We start from the raw sequence: 15,171 nt of genomic DNA, 5'->3' as shown, positions 1-15,171 counted from the left end.
AATGGGTTTCTGCATCAATTAAGAGGTTTTTAAGAGTTTGAATTTAACTTTATTTAAAAAGTTCAGTTGTGAACGAAGCGTCACTGATTGACTTTCATTCTTCAATAATTCTCTAAAAAATAAAAAATAAAAAACTGGATATATACGAGGTTTCCGCCTGAACGTGACAATAACTATAGAGAGGAAAACCTCTTATATTACAGAGTCCAGGAGTCGCCATGGTTACTGATTGTTATTAGACCCGTTATCTCGTTACCACATCCCCGAACTCCCAAAATAAAAAAAATAGAGAGATTTTTATATTTCAATGCAAAACTACAATCATGAAGAGCTAAAGAGATGAAATATTTCTGTATTATTTGGGATAATTTGGGTCTAATAAGTGATGAGAACCTGAAGCGTCTAAATAAGTATAATCATAAAACAGATTAAGTTTACTAATTTTTATACTCAATAATATTCTAACGAGCAGTTCAGGAAACGAGGTTCGGATGTTCATCTCTCTGCTTCCATCGGGCTCGGAGAGCTCCACAAGCTTCCAGCGCTCTCTGACCCGCGATCTTCCATGAACAGCCACACCTCCACCGCCCAAAACCCCAAACCGACCCCCCACAGGTGTCCTAACGAGGAGGGCCTTAACGAGGCACCTTAACGAACTGCCTGCCTGTGTCATTTGCAGAAGAAACTTTACAAAATGTTTCAAAGTTAGAGGAAGGAAGGAGATGTACGGAGGACAAATGATGCTCTTTGATTTCGTTTTCATGCCTAAATCCAAAAGTTAAAATTTAAATTAAATTTGAGTTCAAGAGTCTTAAATATATGAATGATGAAAAAATGTTTTATGTATTTAATTACAACAGAATCAGAGAAGCGTTTCTGGACCTCCGTACATCACATGATTGATCTCTGTGGGGATGCAGAATGGCGCCAGGCCGGACAAACTGACTCGTGATTGTTTTCAGAAGTGTGGGAGTAAAATAAGTGAAGTTAAAAAGGCCAATCAGAATCACCAATACAATCACAGTCATCTGTCGCCGGGACGACTGTAATACACCCAACTATATGGAGGCTCAGAGGCATCAAAATAACTGACAAGTCTAAATTATTATACAAATTAATAACAATGTTAATCAATTTTTTATTATTTTTTTAAATGAATTGATTTTTAAGGCTAAAATACTAAACAAAAAATGATAATTTTTTATTTAGATTTTACAAAAGTTCATCCTTGGATGTTGGATGATTTGGATGTTAATGGTTGAACAAAAATTGTATTAACACAAGAAATTATAACGAAACATCCTGAACAGTGAACATCCCTGATTTATGAACAATAACTGAGGAAACAAATGCAAGTACATACAAAAATGCAATTCGACAAAAACAGAAACGCAGTATGTTTAATTGGTTGGTGCTTTTGTCTCCTCTGGGCCTCCGTACACCAGGACAATCTGACTGTGGTGTTAGCGTGTCGGTGGCGTGGTCGCTGTGTGAAACCTCATATCTCTGTTTCCTGGAATAACTCTGATTTCAGAATAAAAGCTCGGCCCCGCCCGCTCGCAGCGCCGTTATTTCGGGGAGATATGAGGATTTCAAACCGTCAGATTTCTGAGCGGCGTCCTGTCGGGAGAGCTCGTGTTTCTTCCTCTTCAGTGCCGGTGTTTACTTTCTGTACAGACCACATGATTTTATGCATGCAGGGTTGACTTTGTGTTTTGTGTTTTCAGCTTCGGTCCCCGCTGCGTTTTTGTTCTCGCGGCCGCCACTTTGTTTTCCGGCTCTCCGGCAACTTTACTCGAACTCGTTAGCTTCGTTAGCATTCCTCACCGGGAGCGATGGCGCCTGCTAGCCGCGAGCTAACAAAACGCCGGCGGCGCCGTCTTTGATATTCTGCGACTTTTGACCCGTGTTCGTCTGAGAGGCTTCAAGCTGCTTTTTACCGTCGGGAGAATGTAGAACTTTGTACAATCCGATTATTACTCTCACATTATTATGACGATTCTAATTATTCTGGATATCTTCGTTTGTATATGAGCAGCTTTTTAATGTTGAACGGACCGCAGCGCTCACCGTCTGTAGAGAACACAGTGCGTGTTATGAGCTGTATCATTTCTCGGTATGCTGTGCATTATAGCCTGTGACACCCGTTCCCTTAGCAACTGCTGAATGTGTTCGCTACAGCGCCGCTGACCTTTTCTGTACTCCACATCTCGGCGCTGTTTGGCGTCTCGGCTCAGGAAGCACTCAGAGAGGAGGCTGAATGTCAGGTCAAAGGTTAGCTGATGTCCTGACCTGCTCCGGCCCGCACCGGCTCTGCGTACGTTCCCCCGGAGCCGACTTAGAACGTCACTTCTCACTTGGAACATAATTTCTTACTCCGAACATCATTTTTAACGTAGAGGGTGTTTAGAACGATCTCTAATGTAGAACGTCATTTAAAACTTCATTTCTAATGTAGGAGGTCGTTTCTACTTTATCTAATCTCTAACGTAGAACATCATTTCTGACTTAGAGCATAGTTTCTAACTTAATGCATCATTTGTCATTTGGCACCTAAACTGTAATTTAGATTTTTTATAATTTAGAATGTTACGTCTAATTTAGAAAATCATTTACAACTTAGAATGTAATTTCTAACATAGAACATAATTTCTAATTTAGAACCGTATTTTGAACATAGGACTTAATTACCAATTTAGGACGTCCTTTATAACTTAAAACATCATCACTTACTTAGAATGTATTCTCTAACTTAGAACATTATTTTAAACTTAGGACATCATTTCTAACTAAGAACATAATTTCTAGGTTAGAACATCATTTAAACTCGTAACATCCTTTGTAACTTAAAACGTAATCTCTCACTTAGAATGTATTCTCTAAGAACGTCATTTATAACTGGGAATGTAATAGTTCATTTAGAACGGCATTTCCTGCTTAGAATTCTATTTCTAACTGAGAACATAATTTGAAACGGAGAACATACTGTCTAATTTGGAATGTCATTTCGTGAGAACGTTATTTCTAATTTAGGGTTAGGGTTAGGGTTGTTTGTAGTTTCGAATATCATTTTTAACTCAGAACATCATTTTTATGAACATCACTTATAACTTAGAGAATTCTTTATAGCTGAGAATGCCATTTAGAACTTCATCATTTTGTGGAACATCATTTCTAACTTAGAACTTAATGTATAGCTTAGAACATTATTCTTATTTAAAGGATAATTTCTAGCATAGAACATAAGCTCTAACTGTGAAAATCATTTCATACTTTTAATGGCATAATAGCTTAGAACATTGTTTATAGCATCATTTTTAAGAAAATCATTTCTAACTGAGAACGTCATTTATGACTCAGAACATAACTTCTAACTTGGAGCATAAGCTCTAATTTAGAAAATCATTTTTAACCTTAAATGTGATTTCAAACTAAAAACATTGTTTATAGCTTAGAGCATCTTTTTTATTATTACTTACTAGAACATAATTTTTAAGAAATTATCTCACCTAGAACATCATTTTTAACTTAGAACGCCATGTCTAACATAGAATGTTACTTCTAAGATAGAACATAATTTCCAAATTAAATCTTACACCAGCCCCTGGAAGCTGTAAAGTCATCTATAAAATGGATGGTTCTGTAAGGGATGGTTCTGTGAGGGGTGGGACTGTAAGGGACGTTCTCTAGGGGATGGTTCTGTAAGGATAGTGCTGTAAGGGATGGTTCTGTAAGGGATGTTCTGTAGGGGATGGTTCTGTAAGGGATGTTCTGTAGGGGATGGTTCTGTAAGGGATGTTCTGTAGGGGATGGTTCTGTAAGGATAGTGCTGTAAGGGATGGTTCTGTAAGGGATGTTCTGTAGGGGATGGTTCTGTAAGGATAGTGCTGTAAAGGATGGTTCTGTAAGGGATGTTCTGTAGGGGATGGTTCTGTAAGGATAGTGCTGTAAAGGATGGTTCTGTAAGGGATGTTCTGTAGGGGATGGTTCTGTAAGGTGGCATCGGGTGGAGGATGAGATGGAGTGAATGTCACCGTCTGTTCTGCATGGGTTGTTACCATGTTGTTCTCGTGCCTTTTATAATCAGAACGCTTGAAACAGAAACTGAACGCTGACGTCTGTAAACATTCAGAACAAATTTAGGCGAAATTACAAAAAATAAAACAACTGTCAATATTTACTGTCGGCGGGTAAGAGAACTTTTTAATGAGCAGTTTTTGGGCGTTGGCTTGTCACGTTTGTTGTTGCAGTCAGAGGAACGTGTCGTAGGTTTGGCGTCGTTCTCAGCCGTGAATTAAAGGAGAACGTACGTGGAGCCGCTGCAGCTGAACTCTCGATGTGAAAGTGAAATCTAACTGGCTGTGCTGAGAGCCGACTGTTCGGAGATTTTAGAGTAGAACGACTCTGACCTGACGCAGATTCGGCCTCCTCATCACGTGTGAACACAGTCGGGACTCCAAATGGCGCGTGCAGAGTGAATGGCTGTTTTCTAGTGTGTGTTTTCTAAAACGACGACTCCACTTTGACCTTTTCGAAGTTTGATTTATTCGTGCTGGGGGAAATCTCTTTTCTTTCTTTTTTTTAAACTATTTTGGTGTTTTTGCTTGAAACTGAAGAATTCATCCTAAAGCAGATTTCAGGTGTTATTCTAATGAACAGATGTTTTTCCTGTTATTTCCAGATGTTCAGTGGCTGCTGCGTATTTATCTCCATCAACCCAAAGCAGCGACTTCCAACCTGCAGACGCCTGTCGCGGTCTGGAAGTCTCTGTTTGAAGCCTCGCCTGAGCGCTCGCTGCTCGCCGCAGGAAGCTGCTCTGATCCACACGGCGGGAAACAGCACCAGGAGGGAAACTGTTAGCACCGTTAGCATTCGTTAGCTGCTCCTGCAGCCGCGGCTGTTAAACGGGTTCAAACTTCTGGCCGTTTGTGGGGCTGGAGGACACTGCAGGGGCTCGCACCTCGGGAGGGAAAAAGACTCTCCCATCAATGTCTTTCAAAGTTTAGGGTGATTTTTTTAAACTTTCAGTGAATTCTTTCCACTAAAATTTTGGGTAATATTTTTTTTTTTTAAATGGCAATTTCTGGCTTTTTTTACTTTTACATTTTTGTGATTTTTATTTATTTTTTCTTTAAAACTTTTTGCTTTTTTTCTTATAAACTCTTTTTTCCGTGGGGTGGGGGAGATGTCTTTAAAACTTTTTGGCGATGTTTGGGGTTTTTTTCTTTAAAAACTTTCACCAATATTCTTTTCTTTTAAAATGTTTGGTCATTTTTCAAAATAAAAAGCCTTCCAAACCCAGGGGCCCACCAGAAGGGCTGAAATGAAAGAATGCTAATAGTGCTAACAAAACGTTCAAATTAGGGCTGAACTGACGCGAACTCTTCTACACTGAAAACGAACCTTTCAGCTGTTACTAATATTAGTATTTATTGACCGATGTAATGCCCTGATATCGTTTGGACGTTTGGACGTTTGGACGAGCCGCCAAACAAACTCTGTTCGCTGATCTCAGTATTTAAGAAATCAGCTCAAATAGCATTTATTCATTTAACCGCTCAGTTATCTTTAGTGTAAATTTCATTATTGTAATTTGCTTAAATCTAGTTTTAAATCTCTATGATGTCACAGTTTGAATTTATTATATTTTTTATGTAGTTTTTGTATTCAAACTGCCGACATGTTTGGATTATTTAATCTAACAGAGTATAAATCAGCCTGTGAAATATCACCTGCAGACATGAACTCAGGCACCAACCGAACTCTACAGCTCTGAATATTTAAGAAAACGAATATTTCAGCTTTCTTAGCTTTACCTAATATTTAACTGCTCATATTTAGTGTGAACTTTAGAACTGTAATTTATCTAAATGCAGTTTGAAATCTTTACAATGTCACATTTTTTTCATGTGGATGGAAAAGTTATATTTATTTAGTTTTTGCATTAAAAGTGTCAAATATTTACTCAAAAAAAATATCTATCAGCCTATAAAAAAAGTGTAAATGTCATAAACTCACTAAATCTACAGCTTTATGAGGATTTTAGAAAACAATATTTAGAGCAGTGTTTCACACGTTTGTGTACGTGTTTGGTTATGTTTATTGTATATTATTACTACGAATGATCGTTTCTCTGCACGTGGAAAACTTTGGTGGAAATTTAAAATAAAACATTAAATGTAATTTCAGTGAAAGATGGATTTAAATGTAAAGATAATGAACGTAAATGTTTGAAAGGTGTCGTGTTGACAGAATGTAAACGTGATCTCAGGAAGCCGCCGAGCTCTGCCGAGCCGTGAACATTTTAAATGTCAATATTTCCGATCGTGTCGATTGATTCAGAGTGAAATCTACGACATCGTCATCAATCAGCTGACAGGCTCGTTATCAGTCTGAAGCTTTATTGACTGATTGTTGTTTACAAACAGAAATGAAAACAACAGTAAACAATGACTTCATCTCCGTGGCGTCTGTTTCCCGCCAAACACGCTCTGCAGAATCAAACCAATAATCAATGATCAATAATCAGCTCCACTCAGCTTTTTCTACTATGATGGATATTGTACTGTACTGTATTAATAACTGATCTGATGCTGCATGCTCAGTGTGTAACCGTGTGTGTGTGTGTGTGTGTGTGTGTGTGTGTGTGTGTGTGTGAGAGAGAGTTTTTAATCTTTTTTCTTTTGTAGTTTTTTGGAGTATTTTCTTCTCCTCCTCCTCCTTCCCCCCCTCCTCCCCCCTCCTCCCTCCTCCTCCTTCTTCTCTCTCCTTCTCCTCCCTCTTCTCCTCCTCCTCCTCCTTTCTCCTCCTCCTTCTTCTCCTCCTTCTCCTCCTCCTTCTCCTCCTCCTCCTCCTTCTCCTCCTCCTTCTTCTCCTCTCCTTCTCCTCCTTCTCCTTCTCCTTCCCCTCCTCCTCCTCCTCCTCCTCCTCCTCCTCCTCCTTCTTCTTCTCCTTCTTCTCTCCTTCTTCTCCTCCTTCTTCTCCTTCTCTTCTTCTTCTCCTCATTCTCCTCCTCCTTCTTCTCCTTCTTCTCCTTCTCCTCCTTCTCTTTCTCCTCCTCCTCCTCCTCCTCCTCCTCCTGCATCGTGTTCTCAGTGTTTCTGTAAATAAACTGAGGTGGTCAAACGCTGCCTTCTCATTGGTCTCTTTACTCAAACTTTATTATTTTATCCGAAACAGCGTTACACCAGCGAAAGCGCTGAATACTGCGCGTAAGTACACAACATCGAGTACTGAGTGGTATTTCTGGAGGAGTAAAAGATCTTTCACTGAGGTAAAAGTACTCATTAAACACTAAAATACTCCTCTATAAGTAAAAGTCCTGCATTCAAACCCTGACTGAAGTAAAGGTGTCTGAATGTACGCGTGGACACAAATATATGTAAAGACATGTTTTGATACAACATTTAGATCATTCGGGAGAGAAAAGTCAAAATAAGAATAATTTTAAAAAGATTTAATCTGGAGAATATAATCTTTACATTTTTTATTATTTTATATATCAAAAATGTGGAGAAACAGTCTTTTTTGTCTTTTTGGTGCACAAAGTGTAAAGCTGTGAGGACATTTCAGAAATCTACAGAATAAAGAGAAATTAGAAAAATAACATAACAAATCAAATAATAATCAAATCAAATAAAACAAAATCAATTATTATCAAATAATTAATAATCATCTGGTTACACACGTGTGCGTGTGTGTGTATATCAGTATACATAAAAAACAAAGAAATACAAACAAAAACATGTTTCCTGTAGATATAACGTTAATTTAAATATATAAAAAACAATTAAACATAAATAAAAATATAATGTGTGTTCCCTGTAGATATAACATTAGTTTAAATATATAAAATAGATAAATAAAAATGAACAGGTGTGTTTGCTATAGATATAATAAATACATTTAAATATATGAAATAAATGAAATTAAAACTCGTGTTCGCTGTCGATAAAACATTAATATAAATATATAAAATAAATGAAATTAAAACTCGTGTTCGCTGTCGATAAAACATTAATATAAATATATAAAATAAATGAAATTACAACTCGTGTTCGCTGTCGATAAAACAGCATTAATGTAAAAATCTAAAACAGATAAATAAAAATGAACAGGTGTGTTTTCTATAGATATAATAAAATACATTGAAATATATAAAATAAAATAAAAATAAAAAGGTGTGTTTCCCGGGGTGTCCGCGTGGCGTCAGCAGCAGCCGTTTCCCGCGCTGGAGCGGCTCATGTTGGGCCCCGGAAGCGGAAGTTCCTTCCTTTCTCAGTTGGCGCTGCGCAGAGACACACAGAGGTGAGCTTCTCTCCGATCAATCCTCTCTAATCTCGACTCTCAGGTGAACATCTGCTCTCTTTACCTGTCCGCCTGGAACCTGCGCGCGTGCCTCTTGGTGTTGGCGGGGAAATTGTTTGTCGATGTGAATTTTAAAGTCGTTAATTTGGCGTTTTTTCTCGTCGTGTTTCTGTCGGGTCCGTTTCCGAGCTGCGACGCGTCGCCATGTTTCCTCCGAGCGGCGGGAGCGCGGACTTTATTGCGTTTAATAAACGAATAAACGATAATCGATAAATGTGCGCAGAGCTGCGTGTTGAAGCCGAACAGGTGAGCGGAGTTCAGGTGAGTCTGGACGCGGCTCCGCTCGGAGCTAACAGGCTAACGGTAGCGTCTTCCTGCCGGTGGTCCTCTATCGATTACCGATCAGTTATTGGCTGAAGTGATTGTCATCAATAACTGTGACGCGCTGTGACGTATAGTGAGTGTTTTTATTAACTGTTTATTAATGAGCAGCCGGTTAGCTTCTGTTAGCATCGCGTCTGTTAGTCTCAGCTATGGACACCACGTGACCAGCCGGTGGTGCCGTTGTCGGACGGAGCTGTCGTGAGGACTAAAAAGGGTTAAAAACAGCTGCGGTGCGGCTGACGGACAGGTGCAGACTCACCTGTGCGGCAGCAGAGCAGCCGGTGCTCACCTGAGCTCTGAGGCTGCAGCACGGGGAGTTAACCCTTCAATGACCGGACAGGTTGGTCAGACGTTAGTGAAAACTTTGAGGAAAAAGCATCCAGAGTTCCCAAACTTCGAGACAATACTGTCTAAATGTGGAAAAAAGTCAAACAAAACACGCAAGAAACGAGTTCAAAAACACGAGAAAATTTAAAAAATCACCCAGAAAAAACTCTTCAAAAAGCGCGAGACGTAACGTAAAAAACAGCGCTCACGCAGAGGCCGAAAGATTGAATTTATAATTGTCAAAATCTTTAATTTGTATTAAAAAGTCTGAAATCAGTCAGACATTTTCTCAAAAAATAGTTTTATTGTGAAATCATTTGTTAAATGTTGTGATGTGAATTCGAACAGACTCCTTTGTTTCAATACATTTTGGGCCAAATTCATTTTTGAGGACCGCGTCTGAAAAATCGGCGTTTAATCTTGTGTGTGTGTGTGTGTGTGTTGACCGTCTCCGTCCTGCTTTCATTGAGGAAATTTTAACCCTTTGAGACTCTGACCTAATGTCGGCATTTTAACTTTTTAACCGGGCAGAAAAAAGTTGTGAGTTATTCAACGAAGAAACCTTTTGTTAAAATAAAATAAAATATATTTTGATTGTTGGAAAATTGTTCTTAAATTTAACCGAGAGACAAAAAAAAGTCTCAAACGTCCCAAATTTAAAACCTGCAGCAAAAATGTTTTTAAAGGTTCATTCTGGCGACCGTCTGACTCCTCTCTGCTCCTGCTCTCTCTCCTCCTCAGACAATGGCTCCTCGTAAAGGGAAGGAGAAGAAGGAGGAGCAGGTGATCAGTTTGGGTCCTCAGGTGGCTGAAGGAGAAAACGTGTTTGGAGTCTGTCACATCTTCGCCTCCTTCAACGACACCTTCGTCCACGTCACCGACCTCTCCGGGAAGTAAGTCCTGCTCCTTCATGTCCTGCTCCTCCTCCTCCTCCTTCTTCATGTCCTCCTGCTCTTCTTCCTCCTCCTGCTCCTCCTGCTCCTCCTTGTCAGTGGGTGAAGCGTGAACTCGTCTCAGGACTGAATCAGATTTTGATGTTTGAGTTTGAATAAAATCGATAAAGTCTTTGATTTCAAATTAAAGTCTTAATGAAGAAAAAGTGTTGAATGAATCCTTGTGTGGGCGGGGCTGTGGCTGTGGGCGGGGCTGGGGCTGTGGGGGGGGGCTGTGTGGTCGTGGGTTTTATGAAGGATTTCGGGAGGTTCGTTTCAAATCTTGGATCTCGTGAATGTCACGGTCGTCCTGTTTTAGGCTGTAAATTATCGGCACTTTAATGATTTGTCTGTGAAATTAACGACCGTTACTCATTTGAAAGAAAATCATAAAAACTTCAAACAATACACAAAGTATTTAATCCTCGGGGCTCTGAGTAACGTGTGTATTCATTCTGAACTGGTTATTGATCGCCGTTATCGGCTCGGGATGAGTCGCAGTCTTTCCGTTTTTCCTTCACTTTGTAAAAGTGATGCGAGCTGCGACGCCGGGGCCTGAAGAGTCTGTGTGTGCGTCTTCTGATGGGCGTGTGTGTTTCCAGGGAAACGATCTGCCGCGTGACCGGAGGGATGAAGGTGAAGGCCGACAGAGACGAGTCGTCTCCGTACGCCGCCATGTTGGCGGCTCAGGACGTCGCCCAGCGCTGCAAAGAGCTCGGCATCACGGCGCTGCACATCAAGCTGAGGGCCACCGGGGGCAACAGGTACACGCACACACACACACACACACACATGGATCACTACACACACACACACGGATCAGCACACACACACGGATCACTACACACACACACACACGGATCAGCACACACACACACACACGGATCAGCACACACACACACACACACTCACTCACTCACACGTGTGGCAGGTGTAACAGTAGTACTAGTTGTAGTACTAGTTGTAGTACTAGTTGTAGTACTAGTATTTGCCTGGTGACTTCAGTGTAACTGCAGTTCTTGGAGTAATTTTACTTTGACAGGTAACATTAGTTTAAAGGAGGTTTAAAAATATCGTGATAGTCTTGAAGTACGGCGGTGCGATTTTAGAGTCAGTAAATGAAGGCCGTGTTCGGTCGTGTCTGAGGAAACGCCGAGCCGTCCGTTTGGCTTCAAAATGAAGTCTAGCTGTTATTCGTGGTTTCTTCCTCCGTTTTAGTCGATGTTGAGTTCTGTGATTTAATCTGTTTCTGTATTTTCTGAGTACTTCTGTGTGTTACTTATACTATACATATGTACTTAAATCATACATTGTTGTAAATGTACATATTTATATTTTTAGATCTTTAGTCGAACCTCTGCGGTTTCCTCCGTTTCCTGTTTTAATGAAGACGCATTTATTTTAACTCTAACTAATTACAAAGTCTGTCTCTGTGTGTCCCCTCTCTCTCTGTGTGTCCCCTCTCTCTCTGTGTGTCCCCTCTCTCTCTGTGTGTCCCCACTCTCTCTGTGTGTCCCCTCTCTCTGTGTGTCCTCTCTCTCTCTCTGTGTGTCCCCCCTCTCTCTCTGTGTCCCCCCTCTCTCTCTGTGTGTCCCCCCTCTCTCTCTGTGTGTCCCCTCTCTCTCTCTCTCTCTCTCTCTCCCCTCTCTCTCTCTGTGTGTCCCCTCTCTCTCTCTCTGTCTCTCTGTCCCCTCTCTCTCTCTCTGTGTCCCCTCTCTCTCTCTCTGTGTCCCCTCTCTCTCTCTCTGTGTCCCCTCTCTCTCTCTCTGTGTCCCCTCTCTCTCTCTGTGTCCCCTCTCTCTCTCTCTCTGTGTCCCCTCTCTCTCTCTCTCTCTGTGTCCCCTCTCTCTCTCTCTCTCTCTCTCTGTGTCCCCCCTCTCTCTCTCTCTCTGTGTCCCCCCTCTCTCTCTCTGTGTGTCCCATCTCTCTCTCTCTGTGTCCCCCCCCCTCTCTCTCTGTGTCCCCCCTCTCTCTCTCTCTGTGTCCCCCCTCTCTCTCTCTCTCTCTGTGTCCCCTCTCTCTCTCTCTCTGTGTCCCCTCTCTCTCTCTCTCTCTCTCTCTCTCTGTGTCCCCTCTCTCTCTCTCTCTCTGTGTGTCCCCTCTCTCTCTCTCTGTGTCCTCTCTGCAGGACAAAGACTCCAGGTCCTGGCGCTCAGTCTGCTCTCAGAGCTCTGGCTCGATCCGGGATGAAGATCGGACGCATCGGTGAGAAAACGTGTTTCTACGCTGCAGTGTTATATGTCCTGCAGTATTATTACCGCGGTACTAATACTGCAGGACATATAACACAGTTTTAAAACTACAGTACTCAGTTGCTGATGCGTTAATAATATACACTTAAATATTTCACATCGTTGTTTTTTTCCATGAAGTTTTAAACGTCTTTGTGAGCTGACGCTTTATTTCTGTCTGTTGACCTCTGACCTCCCGGTTCTTCTTTGTTTTTTGTTTCTTCTTCGTGTGATCAGAGGACGTCACTCCGATCCCGTCGGACTCCACCAGGAGGAAGGGCGGACGCCGCGGACGCCGTCTGTAAAACTGTATCCACGTTTTCTGACAATAAAGTTTAAAGTCACAGTTCAGCTTCACTGAGTCTCTGTTCCTAAGCAACCGACATCATCGATAATCTGATCGCTCCACATCATCGATAATCTGATCGCTCCACATCATCGATAATCTGATCGCTCCACATCATCGATAATCTGATCGCTCCACATCATCGATAATCTGACGCTCGTTAAGGTATTTGGTGCTGTCCCTCCTCTTCCTCCCAAAAACAGCTGGAAACCACATAAAACCACGTGAAAAACAACATTCGAGACGCCACAGTGGAGGAAATTGTAAAAATGACCAAAAACGCTGTAATTTGGCCTTTTTCGGAAAAAAACACTGGAACAAAGAGCTTATAGTACTTATAGTAATAGTACATCATGTGATACTTTGACATTTTACCGTCCTATAACCGTATATCTTCACGCTTTTTTTTCAAATGCCAAATTATGTCCAGTTTGTCCTGTTGTTGTCCTGTTGTCCTGTTGTCCTTCCTCTGCTGTGGCGTTTTTCAGCACTTCAGCTGTTTGTTGCTTTTTCGAGGCGTTTTCAGCCTCTTTTTGAAAGTTGTCAAATTTCGTCATTTTTGCCAAACATATACTCGTATGCTATGGCGTGTCTCGGCACGCTATTAAATCCTGTTTTGAGGTGTGTTCAGTCTTTTTTGGGACGTGCACGGACTGGGTCTCGACGGCAGCCGGACCCTCCGGGTACCCCCCTCGAGTCACGATGACTTCATAACATTGTTGCCACATATCTGAAGACATTTTTTTTTTTTAATGAAATATCACCAACAATTTGTTTAAAAATAACAAAAAAATTTTTTTTAAAAAACAATAGAAATTTAAAGAAAAAACTCATTAAAAAAAGTTTAATGACAAAAAATTTTTAAACCATTGACAACAATTTTTTAAAGAAAAGAGAAATTTTCAAAAATGAAGAAAAATCACCCAAAAAAATTCAAGAAAGAAAATGGACAAAACAAAATGTTATGAAAAATAAACGGCAATATTTTTTCACTTAAAAAAAGGAAATTAAAAATATTACAGCAAAAAAGATGCATCAAACTCCGGAAGTCACCACAAAGTCACCGTGACGTTTTGGTTGTCTGAGGCTCTAAAAACCATTTTATACATCTGAAGACGAGGAGGCGAACAAAAACAAACGGTTGTACAATGTGTGTGTGTGTGTGTGTGTTTTTGTGCATGCATGTGTGTGCGTATGTGTGTGCGTATGAGTGCGTGGTTGTGTGCGTGTGTGTTTTTGTGTGTGCGTATGAATGTGTGTGCATTTGTGTGTGTGTGTTTTTGTGCATGTGTGTGTGTGTGCGTATGAGTGCGTGGTTGTGTGTGTGTGTGTGTGTGTGTGTTTTTTGTGCATGCATGTGTGTGTGCGTATGTGTGTGTGTGTGCGTATGAGTGTGTGTGCATTTGTGTGTGTTTTTGTGCATGCATGTGTGTGCGCGTGTGTGTGCGCGTGTGTGTGTGCGCGTGTGTGTGTGTGTGCGTATGAGTGCGTGGTTGTGTGTGTGTGCATGTGTGCGTGTGTGTGTTTTTGTGCATGCATGTGTGTGCATATGAGTGTGTGTGCATTTGTGTGTGTGTTTTTGTGCATGTGTGTGCTCTGATTGGTCCTCACACGTAGATGTCCTCCACGTCCACAGACAGCCGCTCTGTGATTGGTGTTTCCATGGAAACAACAGGATTACAGGGAACTGTGGGCAGGAGAACATGTTAGTATCCGTTAGCTTCTGTTAGCATGTGTGTGTGTGTGTGTGTGTGTGTGTGTGTGTGTGTGTGTGTGTGTGTTTTTTTACCGTAATGAGACTCCTCTTTGTCCTCCTCATCTTTCCTCTTGTTGCCACGGTGACCGTGCATCGTCACGTAAACATTTTGCTCGAGCGGACCTGAAACAGTCGAGCAGATTTAAATCTATGAACATCTCTTTATAAAACTGTTAACTGTTTAATTTCAGCAGATTACTGAGTATTCATTTTAACTGAAAGTAATCTGATTACAATTACACCACTGATACTACCCACGGCCCCAGGCCCAAATCTGGCCCCTGTGGCCCCCCAAACATTTTCTCATTGACAGTAAAGTGATTCACACTGTGAATTGTTTTTGTCCTTTTAGTGTCCACAAGGTGTCAGAGTCCCCCAACTGAGGACACAGCTAAGACCCTAACGTCCTAAAATCCTGAAAACTTCTTAAAATCCTTCAACTGTCCTAAAATCTAGAAATGTCCTTAAATCTAGGAAATGTCCTGACCTACCTGCCGTCCTCGCCCTTTGGCTCCTCCTTCTCCTGACGATGAAAATGATGATGAAGACGAGCAGCAGGAGGACGAAGAGGACGAGGAGGACTGACACCGACATACTGCTGCTGCTGCTGCTCAGGTCTGTGGACAGACAGACAGAGGGACAGACAGATGGACATATGGCCAGTTTAGATATAGATAAAGTTAAAGAGGACATGTGTCCTCATACCGTCCACAGTGAGCAGGACGTCCCTTCTCAGCAGTCGCCTCCCGTCCTCGTCAAACACTTCCAGGCTGTACGTCCCCGCGTCCTCGCTCTGGACGCGGCTGAAGCTCAGCGAGCTGAAGCTCCGCGCGCCGCCGTCACGTTGTTCCTCAGTGACATCACCAGGTGGGGGTGTGTCCAGCGCGT

The 15,171-nt window shown here is 41.5% G+C and overlaps 1 protein-coding gene across 1 annotated transcript; it reads left to right on the top strand.

Moving 5' to 3' along the window:
- The first annotated feature begins 8,231 nt into the window (after positions 1-8,231).
- Positions 8,232-12,527, top strand: rps14 (ribosomal protein S14). The gene is made up of 5 exons (XM_042498633.1): positions 8,232-8,307; positions 9,760-9,911; positions 10,553-10,714; positions 12,079-12,155; positions 12,419-12,527. Exons 2-5 carry the CDS (start codon positions 9,763-9,765, stop codon positions 12,484-12,486), a joined length of 456 nt encoding a protein of 151 aa, XP_042354567.1. The 5' UTR covers positions 8,232-8,307; positions 9,760-9,762; the 3' UTR covers positions 12,487-12,527.
- The last annotated feature ends 2,644 nt before the right edge of the window (positions 12,528-15,171 follow it).

The sequence above is a fragment of the Plectropomus leopardus genome, chromosome 13, assembly GCF_008729295.1.
Source record: "Plectropomus leopardus isolate mb chromosome 13, YSFRI_Pleo_2.0, whole genome shotgun sequence".
Lineage (NCBI taxonomy): Eukaryota > Metazoa > Chordata > Actinopteri > Perciformes > Serranidae > Plectropomus > Plectropomus leopardus.
The sequence above is the reverse complement of the archived record's forward strand: the minus strand, read 5'-3'. Positions and strand labels throughout refer to the sequence as shown.